At 41.4% G+C, this 23,251-nt stretch overlaps 1 protein-coding gene across 1 annotated transcript in view; it reads right to left on the bottom strand.

Annotated features, from left to right (window-relative positions):
• UMAD1 (UBAP1-MVB12-associated (UMA) domain containing 1) overlaps positions 1–23,251 on the bottom strand; it is a 275,271-nt gene that overhangs the window by 113,664 nt on the left and 138,356 nt on the right. The window contains exon 4 of the mRNA XM_070368863.1: positions 1,056–1,129. Coding sequence (XP_070224964.1) covers positions 1,056–1,129 — 74 coding nt within the window. The remainder of the gene's footprint in view (positions 1–1,055; positions 1,130–23,251) is intronic.

Genomic DNA, 23,251 nt, shown 5'->3' on the forward strand with positions numbered 1-23,251 from the left:
CACATATACTGCAGATTTTTCTTTGTCCTTGTATCTTTTTTTTCCACCACTATATACTCAGCCGCTTGCACACTGCACTGAACACAGTCATTGCTTAATGAATACCACTTGCATGCATTAATAGAAAAAAACAAATGCCAGTTTTATTGGAAATATGGCTCTTTTCTTTTTCTACATCAATTTTACTTCCCAAGTAACTGCTTTTAAGTTTCTCTCTTGATTATAAAATATTTACTCACTGTGGAAAATCTAAACCCCAAAACCTTTAAGATGAATATTGCGCTCTACTTATAACTCATGATTGTATTCATTCATTTGACAAATACTTCTGACCTCCTTTTCTGTGCCTGGCTTTGTGGATACAGTGATGAATCAAAGAGGCCAGGTGCCCGGACCTCACTCCAGTTATATGCAACACCCTCTCTACAAAAAGTAGAGGTGTGTCACCACGCAGAACGTTTCAAAATCCATGGATATCTCTTCCACTCCAATAGTTACCATTCTCCCAGTCTTAAAAATGATTCTTTCAGTGATTCAATAAGGTCAGCATGTTTCCACACAGACCATGAAAGGAAGTGAACTACACTCTCAAGTACTCAGAAGCAAATAACTTTCTTACGTGGAAAAAGAATAAAAATTCTAGTCGTTTTTACTGAACAATGTCAAGGCGTGCACTGTGGTGGTGGAAATGCTAATGTAAGGCAGTTCTGAAGAAGTTACTCTCAAACCTTTCTCTATAGGTTCATATATTACCCATTTACTCAAACATATTAGAAAATAATCACTCAACAAAAATAATTCAAATGTTTTAACTTCGGTGTTCTATGCCTCTGTTTCCAACAGGAAGTTTCCACTTCCGGCACTAGGAAAAGCTTAGTACTTGGGAAGTCACTGCCGCCCAACCTGCCTTGATTTCTGGCAGCTCACCTGTTCTCCTGGTACGTCGGCACCTGTCTGCATGGCCAGAATGAAGTGACTGTTTATCCTCAGAGGACTCTATTATCACAGTGACTTGTTTGGATTTACCCCAAAAGGGCTCACTGAGCTTCGCTTACCTCCAAAGGCTGGTTGTCTTCTACGTCTGAGGTTTTGCCTCTTGCTGCCACTCTCTGTTCATGCGCTGTATCTCCTATTAGACAAACAAAAAAAAACCCAAAACTTTATCATGCCATTGAGGCCAAACTGTCTACTACTTATTTGAAATATCTTTTGTTACTAAACAATGAACACTGGAGAGGGTGTAGAGAAAAAGGAACCCTCTTGCACTGAGGTGGAATGTAAATTGGGGCAGCTACTGTGGAGAAGAGTATGGAGGTTCCTTAAACAGTACTAGGAATAAAACCATCACATGACCCAGCAACGCCACTACTGGGCATATACCCTGAGAAAACCGTGACTCAAAAAGACACGTGTACCCCAACATTCACTGCAGCACTATTTACAACAGCCAGGACGTGGACGCAACCCAGCTGTCCATCAACAGATGAATGGATAAAGAAGCTGTGGTATATGCACACAATGGAGTATTACTCACCCACAAAAAGGCCTGTTATAGGAAGTCAGAAAGAGAAAAACAAATACTGTATATTAACACATACATATGGAATCTAGAAAAACGGTACAGATGAACCTATTTGCGGGGCAGGAATAGAGAGACACAGAGAATGGGCTTGTGGGCACAGCGGGAGAAGCAGAGCGGGGGACGAACTGAGAGAGGAGCACTGAGATATATATGACACCACGTGTAACACAGGCAGCCCAACCTGCTGCTCTGTGCTGACCTAGAGGGCTGGGACGGGGTGGAGGGAGGCCTGGGAGGAAGCGGGTGTACGTACACTTACGGCTGGTTCATCGTGTTGTACAGCAGACATCAACACGATACTCCTCCAATTAAAAAGAAATTTAAAATAAAGAAATTATAGGTAAACGGGTATTTTTACCTATAAGTTTTTACTGAAAATTTTCACTGAAAACTCAGGATTTTCAATGAAGGACTAATTTTAATAGAAGAACACGGGATATCTTTATTATAATTAAATACAGAATGAAAAATTTTCAAATAACACAGAAAATGAGATTTAAATAAAATTTTGTTTGATGTACCAAAACAAAATGAAGTATCTTCTGCTGTTGTATGTTCACACTGCGGAGTAAACAGTTAATATTTAAGAATAGTAATTTTATAGAGGTCACAAAAATCATAAATACAGAGACATACAATTTGAACCAGAAATGTATCCTGCTTTATACAGGTTTACTTTGGAAAAATCAAGTGAATTTATATTTTGTAAATAAAGTTATATTTCAAATAAACTAGGAAACCTTATAACTTAAATGCTGCTACTGCTGCTAAGTCACTTCAGTCGTGTCCAACTCTGTGCGACACCATAGACGGCAGCCCACCAGGCTCCCCCCATCCCTGGGATTCTCCAGGCAAGAACACTGGAGTGGGCTGCCATTTCCTTCTCCAATGCATGAAAGTGAAAAGTGAAAGGGAAGTCGCTCAGTCGTGTCCGACTCTAGCAACCCCATGGACTGCAGCCTACCAGGCTCCTCCGTCCATGGGATTTTCCAGGCAAGAGTACTGGAGTGGGGTGCCATTGCCTTCTCCTGTAACTTAAATAGATAAAGCAAATTACTTTCAAACATTAGACATCTTTCTAACATGAGTAACTGTCCTCTAAATGTGTCTTTTAAGAAGTTTTACTCTTTATAAGCGTTTATTTGTGTCTCTGTAGATCTGCCTCAGAGTATGTATGTTTGTATGTAATAATTAACCATATGTCAAACCATTTTTACAACAGGAAAGAACAATGAACAAATTCATAAATGAGCGTTCAGTTAATAGCCTAATTCCTAAAGGTGGTGCCTGGGTGGGTTATATTACTAAACCAAGCTGGTGACTAGGCTGCCTCTAAGGACACAGGACAGACAGAAATACAGTTAGGTCAGTACTTGCATAATTTAATGTATTAATAGTCTATGTTAATTTATTGACTAACACTAATCATCTGTGATTAACACATGGTAGGTAAAGAAACCATTAATCTACTTGTTAAAAGCACAATGAGAAGTTAATCTAGCAATCTGTTCTTCCCATAAAGTTAGGCCAGCCCAGGAATGTCCACAAGAGGGAAGATTACAAAATCCACACACCATGACTTGGCTGACACTAAAGGTTAGGAATTTGTTAATGCGGGGAAGGTCACAGTCTTCACTGGAGCCAACGAAGTATCTAAGTCTGGGCTGGGTTTAATTTTTCCACAGTGGAACACAAAAGTTTACCAATGGCTATAATCAAGAAAGAGCCCTGTAAAATTTTAAAGAATTAAATAAAATTCTGTTAAATTCTAAAACTATTAAGCAAGAATTAAGTTGGTAGTTTATTGACATAAGATAAAGTAAACCACTAAATGTTTAAAATCCAAGCACGTCATGCATATTCCAGCCTACAAGCTGTTTTCTCAGCTAAGTATGGCATTCACACTGTTGGTCAGAACCCAGCATATGGTAGGTGTTTCATGAATACTAGCTGAGTAAATTAGTGAACTTCTGTCTATAGTTTCTAGCCTATAAAACTGTGATAATACTGTGCATGTGTGCTTAGTCACACAGTCAGGTCCAACTCTGCAACCCCATGAATTATATAGCCCGCCAGGCTCCTCTGTTTGTGAATACCAGACTGGGTTTCCGTTTCCTCCTCCAGGAAATTCTCCTGACTCAGGGATCAAACCCACATCTCCTTCATTGACAGGCAGATTTTTTACCACTAAGCCACCTGGGAAGCCCATGACAATACTAACTAGTATGTAATAAAAGCTTTATTTGAGCATATAATTAGTCTTTTTCCTCTAAAACATATTTGTGAAACTTAAAAAGCAAATTTATTAAATACCATTCTGATATATTGTTACCAGTGGTTGGTAATTGGGGCATAACTTGTTAGATTTTAAAAAGTTAATGATTTTTTAAAAATCATGTTGAAACAAAAGCATTAGGAACTTAAACTACATCTATAGGATAATAAAGTTAATAGTCATTAAGTGAAAAATTATGTCAACTTACTTTTATTACTAATTTTGACTGATTTTTTAAAAGTTACTATCTAAACTGACCATTTATTTGCACATCGGGAAGAGTCTTATTCTCAGAAATCCACCTTCTCTCTGAAAGTTAGGGATGAGCAAATCAACCCCCAGTTCATGGATGGCAAAACCAATCCACAAGTTGTTTAGTTTGCTTGGGTAAAGGGAATGAGACCACTGAGACCCCAGCAGCATACGCAGCCAAGGTCATGCAAGTCCCTGTACACTGAGTCAGGTGTTTAATAACTCACATGCCTGAGGTTTAGAAGAAAGTATGTGTCATCCAATATGAAACGGCATTCACTCTAAGGTTTTTTTTTTAATCTTTTAAAATGATTATAGGGCCATCCCCTAGCCATACAAACACTGTACTTGGGTGAAATCATTCAAGTCTATGCTTCCTTTGCCAATTTCTGATTTCAAGACAAGTATCTGTACCAAACTTTTTATGTATGTATGTGTGCAGTTTTGGCTGCTCTGGGTCTTCATCGCAGTGTGGGGCTCTTCTCTAGCTGTGGCGGGCAGGGGCTACTCTCCAGTCGTGCTGCGTGGGCTTCTCTTTGCAGTGGCTTCTCTTGTTGCAGAGTGTAGGCTCACTGGTTGTGGTGCGTGGGCTTAGTCTGGGGTACGTGGAATCTCAGCTCCCGGAGTCCGGGACTGAACCCACGTTCCCTGCACTGTGGGGTGGATTCTTAACCACTGGGCCAGCAGGCAAGTCCCAACCTCCCTGCTGCCTGAATAACCAGAAAGGCTGTCAGCCAGTGCTCTTGACACCACACAACACATCTGCCTGGAAGCAACTGTACCATCACCATTTCCTGAAATGCCATATTTGGCGATGACTCAAGACAATAACTGATTATCGGGAAAAATGCAACCTCCAAGGTTATTCTCTACAAACAAAGGCACAAAATGAAAACTATACAAACAGCAAACAGACAAGAACAGGTCACAGTGAAACAGAACCATTTTCCTCTCACTGAAGAATTATTTTATCACAGTAAAAATTCAATTAGTTTCTCTAACTTGTAATAACCCATATGAATGTAAAACACTTCAAGAATAAAAATAAAAATGCATGTGATGAATGTGAAATGATGCTTCAGTTTTCAGACATGAGTTAGTTCTAATTTATGTGCTGTATAGATTCAATAGGACTTCCCAGGTGGCTCAGTGGTAAAGAATCTATATGCCAATGTAGGAGATGCAGGTTTGATCCCTGGATCAGGAAGTTCCCTTGGAAAAGGAAACAGCAACCCACTCCAGTATTCTTGCCTGGAAAATACCATGGACAGAGAAAGGAGCCTAGCGGGTTCCTAGGATGGCAGAGTCAGACATGACTGACTGAGTGAGCATGCACCCATAGATTCAAAACTTTCATTTGCAACTCAGCTATTTAAAAGGAAAAAGACAACAAAAACAGACTCAAACTATTACATGGAGAATGGATAAATGCCAAGGTCCTACTGTATAGCACAGGGAACTGTATCCAATCTCCCGGGATAAACCATAATGGAAATGAATATTGAAACAGAATGTGTATATGTATATAACTGAGTCACTTTTCTGTACAGCAGAGACAGGCACAATACCGTAAAGCAACTATACTTCAATTAAAAAAAAGAAAAAAACTCATAGTATTAACATTTCATAAAGTCTTATTTATAATACCACAATTGATTCTTATCCCAATTTCCCTCCTCCCTGACTTTACTGTGTGGGCTTCACTGATGGCTCAGACGTTTAAGCATCCACCTACAATGCAAGAGACCCAGGTTTGATCCCTGAGTCAGGAAGATGCCCTTGGAGAAGAGAATGGCTACCCACTCCAGTATTCTTGTCTGGATAATTCCATGGACAGAGGAGCCTGGGCAATTTAAAGGAGAAAGGCTTCATGCATATTAACGAAGCTCTTTCAGAACTTAAAGGACTGAAGTGAAATTTCATGTGTATTTTAGTCTAGTGAGGCTAGACAGGAAATATTTTAGGCTTCTCTGTCAAAACTTCTCCAGTCTACCATTGTAGCTGGGAACAGCCACAGATATATAAACTGCTGAGTGGAGCTGTGTTTCAATGAAATTTTACTTACAAAAGTGGGTTGAGTCAGGCTGCAGTTTCCAGATCTCTATTTTAGAGCCTACCTCTTCTAGGAAAAAAAGCTGAATTATGCTATATAAGGAGATGAGAAAGGGCTGGTGATGAGCATGTCTTCATGATCTCATTCTACTGGGTGACCTGGGTGGAGGGAGAGGAGAGATGTGATGAAGAATGAGCACCAGGCACAAGGGAAAAGGAAAGAGGAGACGCTGCCAGTGATGCCAGGGAAACCTGAATGCCTCTCTGGGTCCCCCAGAGGAGATCTCTTTTGGGGAGGGGGTGGTGGGTGAGTCGGGAGTACTCTCACTCTTTAGGCCTCCTTCAATGTGGAGGAAACCCTAGTTACTAACCTCCCCCCAGTCTCTCCCTCCATTCTTGTCACTGGGCTGGTGATGTGGGAGGGCAAAGCTAACGGGGTTCTTCTTGTTCTACTCCCCTCCCGGCTCTCCTGCTGCTGCTCATTCCCCTCTGCTCTGACCCTGCCCAGGGGCCCTCCCACCGGAGCAGGGCTGCCCCAGCCCAGCACACTCTTAACAGGGTGGAGGTCAACCTAATGGGGTTCAGAACAGGAAACCCATTTGCTTCTTGACAGAAGCCACGTTCTTCAACACCAGCTCGATAGGCAATAAAAATGAGAATCTGTTCTTCATCTGTCTTTATTTTTTTAACTAAACTGTCCAGATCTTATCTGGGTAAGGAGGGTGTTATTACTGGAACACCCTAGAATCCAACAGGACAGGGGATGGCCTGGTGTGGAAAGCACTGGAGCCTGCCTACAGATGAACAACTGTGAACACAGAAACGTGTTTTCTTTCTTTCCTTTTATTAGAGAGGAATTATCTAGAGCTTCATATCTGAGAATGCAGTCTTCAAAACACTAGTTTCAAGGGGTTCCCATGGAAAAAATAGCTCTCTGATCAAAAGTATGAGGAAAAACCTACCGAATGCATTCCCTTCTGGTTGATTTTCAACGTACTCTGACACAGTAAAGGCTCTGAAAAATTCAGTAAAGAAACTAAAAAGAAATTTTCACCATGTTTTTGACTAGAAAACCGCTTTATTCACTCTATTAAAATCTTGCAGAGTGTCACACTACAGAAAATGCTACTATAACATTTCTGAAGTGAAAATGAATATGAAATATTTTTTACTGACTTTTAAAATCCTCCACATTGTCAAATTTGTTATTTAGTTCCTGAGCATTCATTTTATACAATGTTAACTCACACTTCTTTTCCTTTAGATGATTCTTTTTACAACTCCCTGTTAATTCATTCAGTTGCATTTGGGGCAGACTAGCAGATTGTGACTGCATTCTACTGCATGATTCTGATTCCAGAATAGCTGATCGTCTACCGAGGAGAAAAGGATAGCCAGACACCTTGAAGACACAGGAGAAAGTCCCAGTGCTCAGAAACATCCCCCTCACAATTCTACCAATTAGAGATTCATTAGGGTTAATGAGCTCCTCCTTTAAAATGCAAATACCCTGTGGGAGTATTTGCTTATTAGTCATTCACAGAGTGAAGTAGTGGAAAGAACAGTGGAATGGCCTCTCCATTAACTCCTTTTCATTCCTCAGTCACACACTCATTACCCAAGGAGGCCTGGCACGGTGGCAACCGAATGGCTTTGAAACTGACAGAACTCAACCCAATGCCTTTGCCAAATCCACGACCTTGGGCACATTACTGAATTTCTCAGAGCCTCAATTTCTTCATCTGAAAAATGGGAATCATGACACATAATAAGGCTATTATGGTGGCATTAGTGGAGAAGGCGATGGCACCCCACTCCAGTACTCTTGCCTGGAAAATCCCATGGACAGAGGAGCCTGGTGGGCTGCAGTCCATGGGGTCGCCAAGAGTCAGACACAACTGAGCGACTTCCCTTTCACTTTTCACTTGCATGCATTGGAGAAGGAAATGGCAACCCACTCCAGTGTTCTTGCCTGGAGAATCCCAGGGACGGGGGAGCCTGGTGGGCTGCCATATATGGGGTCGCACAGGGTCGGACACAACTGAAGTGACTTAGCAGCAGCAGTGGTAAAGAATCTGTCCACCAATTCAGGAGATGCAAGGTTTCGATCCCTGAGTGGGGAAGGTCTCCTGGAGGAGGGCATGGTAACCCACTCCAGTATTATTGCTTGGAGAATTTCATAGACAAGAGAGCCTGGCAGGCTACAGTCCACGGGGCTGCAAAGAGTCAGACACAACTGAGTGACTGCATGTGCACACACAGATTAAATGAGAAAACATGCTAAATACTAATGGCAGAGAGGAAGAAGGGAGAGCAGCTGGGGCAAAGACAAACGTGGTGAATAGCTGTTGCCATGATCTTCAGCACAGCAGAGGTCAAAGAACTGCTCTCCTGTAAACGCATTTAGTGCCCCATGCAGTGTGGTGAGGTCCCTTTGTAATATCCATTTAAGGACGGCAGACCTGGTGGTGGAATCCAAGTCTGCTGACAGTGCCAAGTCCTCACGTAACACCACGCAGCTTCTCATTACTCCTCAAGACAAGTTATCCAACTCCGTTTCATACACATTATATTTAAGTCTCCTCCAGTTCTGTTCTGTTTTCTTTTCCACTTTTGAGAATATTGTCCACACACTCCCTGTTTCCACTATAATGAAGAAAGGAAGGACAGAGAGAAAGCAGAAGGACTAATTGCCAAAGCTGTGCCTTGCCCAGGAGCCTGCTGCTGTCAGGCCAGGACTCTTGACGACAACAGTGACCCCACGAGAAGCCAAGAATAAGAACACCTAAGCCATGGGGAGAGGACCGCAGTCAGCAAACACACGGAGGGAAAGGTTCAAGCCAGCGAGGAATTAAAGAAAAGCAAATGAAAATGGTACCAAGAACACATTAAATGAGCATACCAAGATTATGACACCCAAATTAGCTAAGGATGCTTACAACTAACACACTGGCGTCGTTCTGATAAATGAAGTTAACACTGTTCATTCAACTGTATGTGAGAGGGGGATAGTTCAAAGATAATCCTACGCACACACAAAGAGCCCCTGAAAAGAATTATAAATGACTGTTAAAATATGGATAAAAATTAAAATTAAGGGTTCAGAAGAACACGCAATGCATTTTATAAGATATTAGTGTGACTCTGGGTGGTAAAGAATCCACCTGCTAATGCAGGAGACTGGGGTACAATCCCTGGGTTAGGAAGATCCCCCAGAGAAGGAAATGGCAACCCGCTCCAATACGACTGTCTGGCAAATTCCATGGACAGAGGAACCAGGCAGGCTACAGTCCATGGGGTCACAAAGGGTCAGACACAACTAAGCAATGGAGCATGCACTCACACACACAGTGTGAATCTTAATTTTAACACATATTTCATACAACTTTTAGGCAACATAACAGATTTTAATTTATGACTGCTATTAAAATCATACAGCTAAAATTTTGCTTACTGCACTGCAAGCTGAGGGTCACGCCGGACACTTAAGGACATCTATTCAAGGAAGTAAGAATACCCAAAAATCCAACAGAAGTCAGACTCGATCAGTCCTCCTGGCCTGCTCTTAATTAATTCGACCTGCGATTCCAGATTTCTTTAGTTCTGAGTCTTGTTACTATGTAGCTATGGGTAAAAATTTCTCTGGAAGATTTCAAGCAACCCAAAACATCAATTAAGTATTTAACACCATGTTAAACACATAAGCCCAGGCATTTTTTTAGACTGGAAGACTAGACACTCAAAAGGCCAAAGTAATTTTGTACTTGTACATTTGTAGAATATTGTATCACGCTATACAAATATGCCTTCAAAGGTGGGTTTTTTTTTTTTTTTAGCTTTCCTAAATCAGAGTAAATTTATACCCTGCAAGAGTATGTTGGGCGGCTCATCATTCCTGACCCTGAATCCCAAAATGCTGCTGAAAGAACCTGCTACACAAAGGTTAGCCCTGAGCAGGCTGCTGACAACAGGTCTACAGGGCCTGCTGCAAACAAACAGGACTGATATAAGGAGGATTGTCAATGTGTAGGGCTTGAAACAGAAATCTATTAACAGAAAACAAAACAAAACAAAACAGGCTCACTCTACCAGTTTATCTGGTATCCTGAAACAAAGACTCAAATGTGCTGCCTGCTGTTGGGGAAAAATGATGGCACTGATCCATCACCAATAATGCAACCGAGGCAGAGATCACTGGCACCAAGTCACTCACACTCAAGGTCTGGTCTCCTTTCCAACCAACAGAATAAAATTGTAGAGTTACTGGCTGGGATCAGAAGTTCTGCTCAGTCAGTTTTCCACATAGAAATAAGGGATACCATGAGATCAAATGTGTGTTTCCACCTGCAGCATCCATTGGTCCTATCAGAGGTATTAGGTAAGTAAGCTGTCAGTGTCTTGAAACCGAGGACCAAAGAGTTGTAGTGTAAGAAGTAAAGCTGCTCAGTAGTGTGCAACTCTTTGCAATCCAATGGACTGTAGCCTACCAGAGTCATCCATTCATGGAATTTTCCAGGCAAGATTACTGGAGTGGGTTGCCATATCCTTCTCCAGGCGATCTTCCCAACCCAGGGATCTAATCCAGGTCTCCCTACACTACTAATCTCCCAGGATTAGTAGTGTAAGAGAACAGTGCAAAGAAAATTTCCAGCAGAAACAATAAAAGCAGTACATGAAACATACTACAATCAGCTTCATGTTGTTTCATTCATTCAATAAATATTTGCTAAATATCTATTATGTTAGATAGCATCACTGACTCAGTGGACATGAATCTGAGCAAACTCCAGCAGAGTGGAGGACAGAGGAGTCTGGCGGGCTACAGTCCATGGCAAAGAGTTGGACATGACTTAGTGACTGAACACAACAACAATCTATTATGTGCCACATATCACTCTGGGTACCATGTGAACTACAGCGATACCATCCCTGCCCTCAGAGCATTTACATCCTCAGTTCAGTCGCTCAGTCATGTCAGACTCTTTGCAACCCCATGGACTGCAGCATGCTAGGCCTACCAGTCCATCACCAACTCCCGGAGTTTACTCAAACTCATGTCCATTGAGTCCGTGATGCCATCCAACCATCTCATGCTCTGTTGTCCCCTTCTCCTCCCGCCTTCGATCTATTTGCATCCAAGAGGAGATTTTTCAGCCAACAAAATGTAATCACAAAAACTGGTTGTAGAAATTAGCCCCAAACTGAAAATTATGGGAATATCAAATCAATTAAGGAATAGAAATTTCATTCAAGGCACACTGTGGGAAAAGTGGCCAGTCATAACCAGAGCAAGCTTCATATTAGGGCTTTCTTTCCCCCTCAGCTCCTTTCACTAAAAATAAAGTATATATTTTGTCAGCATCATTACTTTTAAAAGAAGAGAGTATTTCTGAAAATATACCAAAATTATTTCAAGAAAAGTTGATATTAAAAACGAATCACTAGCAAACCACAGATCACAACTTAGAAGCAAAGCCACGTGTGACGAATGTGATGAGGTGGTGTGACGTTATCCCAGATGAAGAACGGGAGTTTGACTACAAAATGCAAAAGAAGCTGGGCCTGCTTTATTGAAGACATCACACTTCTCATGTGATTATACAATATGAGCATGTGACACTGCTGTCCTGAGGATCACCACATGTCACGTTTAAAATGTTCATATGGGGGCTCCCCTGGTGGCTTAGTGGTAAAGTATCAGCCTGCCACTGCAGGAGATATGGGTTTGATCCCTGGTCAGGGAAGATCCCATGTAACACGGAGCAACTAAGCCCGTGTGCCCCAACTACTTAGCCTGTGCTCCAGAGTCTGAGAGCTGCAACTACAGGAAGCCTATGTGCCTAGAGCCCAAGCTCTGCAACAGGAAAAGCCACTGCAACAAGAAACCCACAGCTAGAGAGTAGCCCCCGCTCACCACAACTAGAGAAAAGCTTGCACAGCAATGAAGATTCAGCACAGCCAAGAAATTAAAAATAATTTTAATGCTCATATAAAGAGGGAGGGGACATATGTATAGCCATGGCTGATTCATCCTAATGTATGCCAGAAACCAACAACGTATTGTAAAGCAATTATCCTTCAATTAAAAATAAATACATTAAAAAAAAAATGCTCATATAAGACAAGTGGTTTGGCTCCTTTGCTGCTACTGCTAAGTTGCTTCAGTCGTGTCCGACTCTGTGTGACCCCATAGACGGCAGCCCACCAGGCTCCTCTGTCCATGGGACTCTCCAGGCAAGAACATTGGAGTGGGTTGCCATTTCCTCCTCCAATGCAAGAAAGTGAAAAGTGAAAGTGAAGTCGCTCAGTCGTGTCTGACTCTTAGCAACCCCATGGACTACAGCCTACCAGGCTCCTCCATCCACGGGATTTTCCAGGCAAGAGTACTGGAGTGGGGTGCCATTGGCCCCTTTAGGAACTCAGGTAAAATTCAACACCACAAGGTCTGAGGGAGAAAGTCCTAACCGGTACACCCATCTACTAACTAGAAGCAGGTAAAGAGCCACAGTGAATCACCAATTAGCCTTCTGAGGAAGGAGGAGCCCACCTGGGAGGTGATCAAAGTTTAGGATTGTAAACTCGGGCCTGGGCATCCTCTTCTACTTATGGAACTTCTAATTGGACTATAACATACAGACAGGATGGAAAAGAGAGTGTATCATGGGCGAGCCTGGGACAAACGTGCCCTAAGGGAAAGCAGGGGCTAAGAGCAGCAGAGAGCAGGACCTTCAAATGCTCAACATCTCCCACATGCCCCGGTGGGGCACTGCATCTCACATCAGAGTGTGTGACAATCACCGGGGTACAAATTCCCAAGTCTCATGCGAGATGCAGACTTGCTCAGTTCAGTGAATAGCCAAAGAGTCTAAATTTTTAGCTAGCATTCTAGGAGACTCTACTAGAGCTGACTCACAAACAATACTCTGAGATGCTGACAGAGTATCATCTGCCTGATTTTGGGAGTGACTGTCCACGCCTTCATTTCTCCTTCCCACCCATATTGTTTAAATGTTTAGAGAGTACGTACATAGCTCTGTGCATAGCTCTAAGTCACAGCCCAAAACATTCCCAAAAGAACTAAAAGCAGGGAAGGTCTTGAAGAAATATTTGCATGTCCATGTTCACAGCAGCATGATTCACAAGAGTCAAAAAGCTGAAGAAACCCAACTATCCATCAACAGATGAATGGATAAACAAAGTATGGTATATACATACAAGTGAGTATTATTCAACCATTCAAGGAAGAAAATTCTGACATATGCTATGACACGGATAAATCCGGAAGACGTCGTGCCAAGTAAAACGTCAGTCATGAAAAGATACATGCTGTATGATTACTCCTATATGTGATGTCTAGAATGGTCAAATTCATAGAGATAGAAAGCAGAATGGTGGTTGCCATGGGCTGGAGGAAGGAGGAAACGGAAAGCTGTTGTTTGATTGGTAGGTAGAGAGCTTGAGTTTTGCAATATAAGAGTTCTAGAGACTGATTTACAAATTTGTGAATGTACTTAAGGGAACTGTACATGTAAAACTGGTTAGGATGGTAAAACTTACAGGTACTTTACTACAATTAAATATAAAAATTTAAGATGTGTTATTGTCTATTTAGAATAACATGGTAGAAGTTAAAGGTAAGTCTACCGCTGATCAATACTGTACTTTACAACTTATTTTAGCTTTGTCCTAATAAGTGCTTTCCTGGTGGCTCAGATGGCAAAGAATCCACCTGCAATACAGGAGACCCGGATTCGATCCCTGGGTTGGGAAGATCCCGAGGGCATGGCAACCCACTCCACTATTCTTGCCTGGAGAATCCCCATGGACAGAGGAGCCTGGCAGGCTACAGTCCATGGGGTCCCAAGGAGTCAGACACGACTGAGCGACTAAGCATAGCACAATAAGTGTTTACATACAAATGCTATAATTGGTATTTATTCTATGTTCATGCTGTTATTTAAATATATATATAAAGAAAAAAAGGAAAAAAATCAAGTGAAGCAAAATGTGTGTTTTCTTTCTGTTACAGGATTGTTTATGACTCAATTAAAGGGCCAAGCTATAAGAAATAGTTTGCCCAATCAGAGAAGAAAAAGAAATAAAAGGAATCCAGATGAGAAAAGAAGACGTAAAACTCTTACTGTTTGCAGCCAACATGATACTATACATAGAAAACCTAAAAAACACTATCAGAAAGTTGCTAGAGCTAATCAGTGAATTTAGCAAAATTGCAGGATACAAAATCAATACACAGAAATCACTTGCATTCCTATACACCAACAATGAAATATCAGAAAGAGAAATTAAGGAATCAATCCCATTTACCATTGCAACAAAAGAGTAAAATACCTAGGAATAAACCTACCTAAGGAGACAAAAGAGCTGTACAGAGAAAACTATAAGACACCAATGAAAGAAATCGAAGACAACAGAGACAGATGGAGAGGTATCCCATGTTCCTGGGTGGGAAGAATCAATATTGTGAAAATGACGATACTACCAAATGTAATCTACAGATTCAGTGTGACCCCTACCAAACTACCAATGGCATTTTTCACAGAATTAGAACAAAAAAACCTCACAATTCATATGGAAACACAAAAGATCCCAAATAGCCAAAACAATCGTGAGGAAGAAGGATGAAAATGGAGGAATCAATCTTTCTGACTTCGGACTACACTGCAAAGCTACAGTCATCAAGACAGTACTGGCACAAAAACAGAAATATAGACCAATGGAACAAGACAGAAAGCCCAGAGATATACCCATGCACCTATCAGTACCTTATATTTGACAAAGGAGGCAAGAATATACAATGGTATAGTGTAGTCTCTTTAGTAAGTGCTGCTGAGAAAACTGGACAGCTATGTGTAAAAGAAAGAAATTAGAACACTTCCCAACTCCCCACACAAAGATAAACTCAAATGGATTAAAGAGCTAAATGCAAGACCTGAAACTATAAAACTCTGAGAGGAAAACATAGGCAGAACACTCTATGACATAAATCACAGAAGATCCTCTATAACCCACCTCCTACAGTAATGGAAATAATAACAAAAATAAACAAGTGGGACCTAATTAAACTTAAAAACCTTTAGCACAGCAAAGGAAACTATAAGCAAGGTGACAAGACAACCCTCAGAATGGAAGAAAATAACAGCAAATGAAACAACTGGCAAAGAATTAATTTCAAACATATATAAGCAACTCATACAAATCAACACCAGAAACACAATCCAATCAAAAGGTGGGCAAAAGACCTAAACAGACATTCTCCAAAGAAGACATACAAGTGTAATAAACACATGAAAAGATGCTCAACATCACTCATTATTAGAGAAATGCAAATCAAAAGTACAATGAGGTATCACCTCACACCAGTCAGAATGGCCATCATCAAAAAATCTACAAACAATAAATGCTGGAGAGGGTGTGGAGAAAAGGGAACCCTCTTGCACTGTTGGTGGGAATGTAAATTGATACAGCCATTATGGAAGACGGTATGGAGATTCCCTAAAAAACTAGGAATAAAAACATCATATGCCTCAGCAATCCCACTCCTAGGCACATATGTTGCTGCTGCTGCTGCTGCTAAGTCGCTTCAGTCGTGTCCGACTCTGTGTGACCCCAGAGACGGCAGCCCACCAGGCTCCCCCATCCCTGGGATTCTCCAGGCAAGAACACTGGAGTGGGTTGCCATTTCCTTCTCCAATGCATATGTTGAGGAAACCAAAATTGAAAAAGACATATGTACCCCAATGTTCATTGCAGAACTATTTACAATAGCAAGGACATGGAAGCAACTGAGATGTCCACAGACAGATGAATGGATAAAGATGAATGGATAAAGAAGTTGTGCACACGCACACAATGGAATAATACTCAGCCATAAAAAGGAATGCGTTTGAGTCAGTACTAATGAGGTGGATGAACCTAGAGCTATTATACAGAGTGAAGTGAGTTAGTCATGTACTAAGGTATACATATGGAATGTAGGAAGACAGTACTGATGAACCTATTTGCAGGGCAGCAAGGGAGACAGCATAGAAGGAAATGGCAACCCACTCCAGTGTTCTTGCCTGGAGAATCCCAGGGACGGGGGAGCCTGGTGGGCTGCTGTCTATGGGGTCGCACAGAGTCAGACACAACTGAAGCGACTTAGCAGCAAGGGAGACAGAGAACAGACTTATGGACGTGGGGAAGGAAGGAGAGGGTGGGATATATGGAGAATAACATGGAAACATACATTATGGAAAATGGACAGCCAATGGGCATCTGCTGTATAACTCAAGGAACTCAAACAGGGCTCAGTAACACGTAGAGGGGCGGAATGGGGAGGGAGGTCCCAGAGGGAGGGGACATAAGAATATGACTGATTCATGTTGATGTTCAGCAGAAACCAACACAATACTGTGAAGTAATTATCCTTCCATTAAAAATAAATAAATTTAATTAAAAACTAAAGTAGATAACCAACAGGGACCTGCTGTACAGCACAGCTGCTCAGTACTGTTGCTCAGTGTTATATGGCAGCCTGAATGGGTGAGGAGTTTGGAGGAGGACGGACATGTGTATATGTATGATCCAGTCCCTTTACTTTCCACCTGAAACTGTCACAAAATTGTTAACTAGCCATACTATAATACAAAATAAAAAGTTTAATAAAAAAAAGACATAGTTTGCCCAACTGCAAAGTTACAATGCATTGCATTAATTAATAATAACATCAGAACACATTTTGGCCACTCGGTACTAGTACAGTAATGTTGTTATGATGTTTTTGTAGATGTACATCCACATACTTGTTTGTATAAACGTCACCAGGTAACAAGGTAACAACAGTGTTAGTAATACTGAGTATCAACATGCTATACTTTAAAAACATCTCAATTGCTGGTCATAACCAAGGAATCTACAATATAAAGTACTAGATAAACAAAGCACACTTTTATAGATCATGTAGAATTTCAGAGCTAATATTCCTATCTTTTAATTATCTAATACAAAACACCTAAACGTCCTCTTAGGAAGAGAGAGTTTTCAAGCCCCTAAGCCTTAATGTCACTAGGATGGGGAGAGGAGGTGGCTGACAATGAAATCAAGGTTTGCTGGAAGAGATCACTATCAATAAATTAATTGTAACGTCCCCAACTAGTGGCTTGAATTTCTTTCCCACAGAAATCTCTCCAAATATGAGAGATTAAGGGAAGAAAAAGAAGAAGAGACTAAGAGGGTAGGAGTCAGTGGACAAATCAGACTTGGGGAGCCCACTACTGGTAGGTCCTCAACTAACAACGAGGGGACACTGACCTCCGGAGCTCCAAGACAGACAGAGCACACAAATCAGAAAGCCGAAAGGGCAGAAACGCATTAAGGAAGAAGTCCCCTGGTTAGAAGGAGTGAGTCACATGGTTGAAGTATGAGAATTTACTTGATGACAAGGTGAAAAGTGATGATAGACGGAGGAGCGCTCTTGGCCTGCAGTGCTCCTCAACCTAGACCCCACCAGCTGACATGTACTCCCTCCTCACATCTCAGCCCTCCAGACCCAGGACAGCCCACGCCCCCATCACACGCTCCCGTTCATGCCCATCCTCCAAAGTGCGCTCCACGTTCACAATCACTCAGTGATTTGCACTCGTTTAATAGCTTTTGTTCCCACTAGTCTGTCAGCTCCACCAGGACAAGGGTGTGTTTCTTCACCACAGTATTTCCAGAACCTACTACAGTAGACGGCACCCAGAATACACCGGGTAGACCCTGATGAAATAACTGTTTGATATATTACAGCCTTGTCATGAGGAGGGTCACACACAGTCTCAGAAACATGAGTTCCTGATGAAATGATGGGATAAACAAAGAAAGCTAAAGAGGAGGCGCTCTGACTGGTAAAAGGAAATACGTTGATTAAGGGCACTTAGAAGTGAGTGGAGGGCAGAGTCTGGACAAAAAGGCTTTGGGAGAGATCAATAATCACAGCTCTGTCATCAAGTTTGGACAGGATTTCAGCAATAAGGAAGGTCAGGGTAGACCAGCTGTAAGATACTTAGAAACACTTCCCAGAAGGTTGTTTAGGGTAGATGAAAAACGCCAAAGAGGCAACAGTGACTCTGAAATCAGAGAAGAGATCTCACTGGGTTCTCTGTCGTTACAGTGAGTTTGAGGTAACTGCATGAAACAGAAGTCATGGCTAAGATTCCAAAGGAATTCTGACAAAGTATTTTTATTTATTTTATTGAATTTAATGCTGCATTTCTAAGTTTACTACTAACATGTATTTGGCAAATTTTAAATGCCTTCTTTAAAAAACATAGAAACATTAGAAATATGTACTAACATTTGTGATTTTTTTCAAAAATTTCTCTCTTATCACTTAAAGTTATGAAAACTGTATAATGCTTATGTACTTAAAATTACTAATTTATTACCACTGAATTCCACAGTATTGCTCCGCCTCATGAATTCGATATTTTTGAAATTAGAATTTGTTGCTTAAATCCCTATTATATACTTCATGACACAGCAATTTCAAATAAATTCAGTAGTCTCCTAGGGACTGGCTCAGTGAAATTAGAATTCATCTAGACATGTGCCTAATTCAGTTCAGTTCAGTTCAGTCGCTCAGTTGTGTCTGACTCTCTGTGACCCCATGAACAGCAGCACGCCAGGCCTACCTGTCCATCACCAACTCCCGGAGTTCACTCAGACTCATGTCCATCGAGTCAGTGATGCCATCCAGCCATCTCATCCTCTGTCGTCCCCTTTTCCTCCTGCCCCCAATCCCTCCCAGCATCAGGGTCTTTTCCAATGAGTCAACTCTTCGCATGAGGTGGCCAAAGTATTGGAGTTTCAGCTTTAGCATCAGTCCTTCCAAAGAATACCCAGGACTGATCTCCTTTAGAATGGACTAGTTGGATCTCCTTGCAGTCCAAGGGACTCTCAAGAGTCTTCTCCAACACCACAGTTCAAAAGCATCAATTCTTCAGCACTCAGCTTTCTTCACAGTCCAACTCTCACATCCATACATGACCACTGGAAAAAACATAGCCTTGACTAGACGGACCTTTGTTGGCAAAGTAATGTCTCTGCTTTTCAATATGCTATCTAGGTTGGTCATAACTTTCCTTCCAAGCCTAATTAGAACATGTCAAAAAAAAAAAAAAAAAAATTCCAATCTTCAGTAACATTTTTCCTAAGGCTTAAAGGATGAGGATAGAAAAGATGTACATATTAAGCAACCAGTTCCATTATGGTAAGTTTTCTAAGAATAGTTGCTTCATTCAAATCAACCTGTCTCAATCAAATTTATCCTCCTCTCCACTTATCGCTTTAACCACCTTCAGACCTCATGAAGCAAACCTTCCTCCTGCAGCTCCCAGATTCCCCCTCTTCACCGTGAAAGAAAGCACATCAACCTACTGAGGGCCAGGCCCCTGCAACCGAGCCCGGCGGCAACAGACAGAGAGCCTCTATCTAAGGAAAGATCAGGTGACTCTCCCCACGCAGCTTACTAAGGGAAAAATGCTAAATGCTGACTCTCTGCACAGTGCTGACTGATCTGTAGACCATGCACCTACCAACCAAGAAGTGCATAGAGAATATTTTGTTGTTGTTGTTAAGACTGAGTCTAAGATGACAGCAAATAGCGTGCATAAGATGTTGTTTCTCAGACTGGGAGACAGTATGTAGGAGTGGGATAAAGAGCTGGAGCACTTAGATTTAGGCCATGAGTTCTCAAAACCATAACCAGACTCACTCATATTCAAATACCAGTAGAAGAGAACAACACTGTGGCTCTGTTGGAAAAGAATCTGCCTGCAATGCAGGACACCCCAGTTAGATTCCTGGGTCGGGAAGACGGCAGCTCACTCCAGTACTCTTGCCTGGAGAATGCCATGGACAGAGGAGCCTGGCGGGCTACAGTCCATGGGGTCACAAAGAGTCAGACACAACTCAAGTGTCAGCACGTACGCACGCACGCACATTCGTTAGCTAGTGAGTCTCTGATAATTTGTCATAGCAGGTGCAATGGACTAAGACACATTCTAAAATCAAAATAAATACATTATTTGGGGCTTAGCCATCACTTATAGCTATCCAAATATCTGTTTCCTTACAAGATGGGTGAGCTTGTTTTTTTATTCCCAAATTTCTAAGGGCAGATTTTTAAGTCAGTCATCTAGCTTACTAGCTACCTGGGTCTTTCTTCCTTTTTCTCTGTCTTCCGAAGTAACTGAGTCCCAGAAAGGAAGAAGTGGCAAGAAGATACAGAGCAAGTGAGGAAAGGAGGATATAGGGGAGGCCGTGGCAGCATGGCCTCGTTCAGGGTGTTGAAGATAGGCCTAGACCATCTCACTGTGACATAAAGCACTCAAAGAATGAGGAGGACAATCTGTAGGGGCTCCCACGGGCCAAAACTAGGACATTTCAAGCAGCAAAATAAGTGACACTAATAGATTATAATCCATTAAAATATCCGTAAATAATAAAATCATTTACAAAATCCATGAACTCACACTAATATATAAAAAAAAATGAATACATAAAGAGAGGAGGATGCTTTGCTTTGTACTGGAATGCCAACTGATGAATGGAGAAGGAGTGAAGGAATTAGAAAAATCACCATTTGGCAACTACTATCCTAATAATTCAGCCAAAAAACACAGATAGATGCTAAAGCTATCTAAGTTTGGGTGGTTGATAAGGAAAAGTATATTATATAATCTCAAAATGCCGTGCTGTGCTTAGTCATGCCTGAATCTTTGCAACTCCATGGACTGTAGCCTGCCAGGCTCCTCTGTCCATGGAGATTCTCCAGGCAAGAATACTGCAGTGGGGTGCCATGACCTCCTCCAGGGCATCTTCCCAACCCAGGGATCGAGCCCAGTCTCCCGCATCACAGGTGGATTCGATTCCCAAATACTGATTTTAAAGGGAGAATGAGCAGTTTATGGCAGAGAAATCTGGTAGATACAGTCTTAAGAAATGATGATTAATGGCCCTAGGGCTTCTCTGGTGGCTCAGAGCTAAAAAGTCCACCTGCCAATGCAGGAGATGTGGGTTCCCTGGAGAAGGAAATGGCAACTCCAGTATTCTTGCCTGGGAAATCCCATGGACAGAGGAGCCTGGCAGGCTACAGTCCATGTGGTCACATGGAGGGTCACAAAGAGTTTGACACAACTGAGTGACTGAACAACAACAAAAATGTAGCAAAGGAGAACTGTGTCCTACCCAATATGTAAGAACAGTAAGAACACATCATTTCTGTGATACTCCTGAGAAAAAAGCATAATCCAAATCTAATTTTGAGGACACATCACCCACACCCAAGTGTTAGTCGCCAATCCATGTCTGACACTTTCAGACCCCATGGACTGTAGCCCACCAGGCTCCTCTGTCCATGGCATTCTTTAGACAAGAATACTGGAGTAGGTTGATATGCCCTCCTCCAAGGGAATCTTCCTGACCTGGGGATCAAACTCAGGTCTTCTGCATGGCAGGCGAATTCTTTATTGCCTGAGCCACCAGAGAAGCCCCATCACACAAACTCAAACTGAGGGATATTTTACAAAATAATTGGCCTGTAATCTTCAAAAGTGTCTAGCTATTTAAAGTCAAGGAAAGACTAAGGACTATTCCAGACTGAAGGGAATTAAAGAGACAAGACAACTAAATGTAACATGCGATACTGAACTGGATCCTCTTGTTATAAAGTACATCATTTGGACAAAACAGAAATGAAGCATCTATGGCTTTGATGGTTAGTTTTCTGATTTTGATCACTGATGTAGGATATATCCTTGCACACTCAAGTGTTTGGAAGTAATGATACATAATATTGCTAATTTACTATCAAGTGGTAAAACAAAGAGATCTCTGTATATTTTTGCAAACTTTCTGTAAATTTAAAATTATTTCAAAATAAACAGAAAAGAGAGGAATAGTTAGGAAGGTTAGAGTACAGAGATATGATTTAAAGATAAAGACAGAGACAGTGGTAGAGATTTCAATGGTCCCTTTAAATCATCAACCAAAAGAGAACTAACTAATCCTTTATCCTTTTCACCATTTTTACTCACAAGTGAGTGAATGCAGTATGCGCAGTTACCCAGGGATGTTTTTACGTAACAACAAAAACTCTTAACACAGTTTAGATAAATAAGGAATCTTTCTAAGAAGGAGGAGCAGGAACAAATTTTAAAATACACTCAGAATACAATAATGTGTCACCAGGCTAATCTCATTTATTTTCTTATACAGAACTTTTCCTCAAAAGATTTTAAGCAAAAATGATTTTCCTACTTTTCAATAAAGCTGTGACAGTTTCATGAATTGAGAGGCAAACTTCTTTGCAACAGCTATAAGAAGAAGGAATAATTTTGCTTATTTAACAGGTGAAAAAAATAATGAAAAAGATATTTCAAAGTTCTGAGCATCACAAAATGCCTAAGTGGTGGGACCAGTATTCAAACTAAACTCTGGGTTCAAGACCCACAACCCTACTCCAGACCCATATTCCTACTCAAGACCCACGCCCCTTCACACAGAATTAGAGAGAGTTAATTCTGAATTCTCTTCATGAACAATATCCACCTTTAGAATGGCGTACTCTCACAGGCAAATAAGATCCATTTGTCATCTTCAATTTCTTCTTTGTTTAGCCCCCTTTTTGTGAATGTACTGAATGAGAACAGAGTACAGTGTCTATTTCTGGCTTCATCCCGCTTAACCAGAAGTCCTGACCGAGTTATCCCACTGTGCACAACAAGATGAGAACTGCAGGATGCTGCCCGTTGGAGCAGTTTTGTTACCGGTTTTTAAGCAGATGTTTGGTGTGACTGCTTCTGGTTCTGATGTCTCATTTCTATTTTCTCCTTCAGGACTGAGAACCAGTTTTACATCTGTCTAATGAAAGCACATCACTTTACTTCTACAATTTACAAGAGTTCATCTTTCAAACTAAGATCTGGTAGTTAAGACACGAAAGCAACCTTTGAGACTGTCCTGGCTACTGCCCTCCACCTCTGCCTTCAATTCCATTTTACAAGTGAGACCAGGAACATGATGTCCTTATCGTCCACTCTATTCTC

The sequence above is a fragment of the Bos mutus genome, chromosome 4, assembly GCF_027580195.1.
Source record: "Bos mutus isolate GX-2022 chromosome 4, NWIPB_WYAK_1.1, whole genome shotgun sequence".
Lineage (NCBI taxonomy): Eukaryota > Metazoa > Chordata > Mammalia > Artiodactyla > Bovidae > Bos > Bos mutus.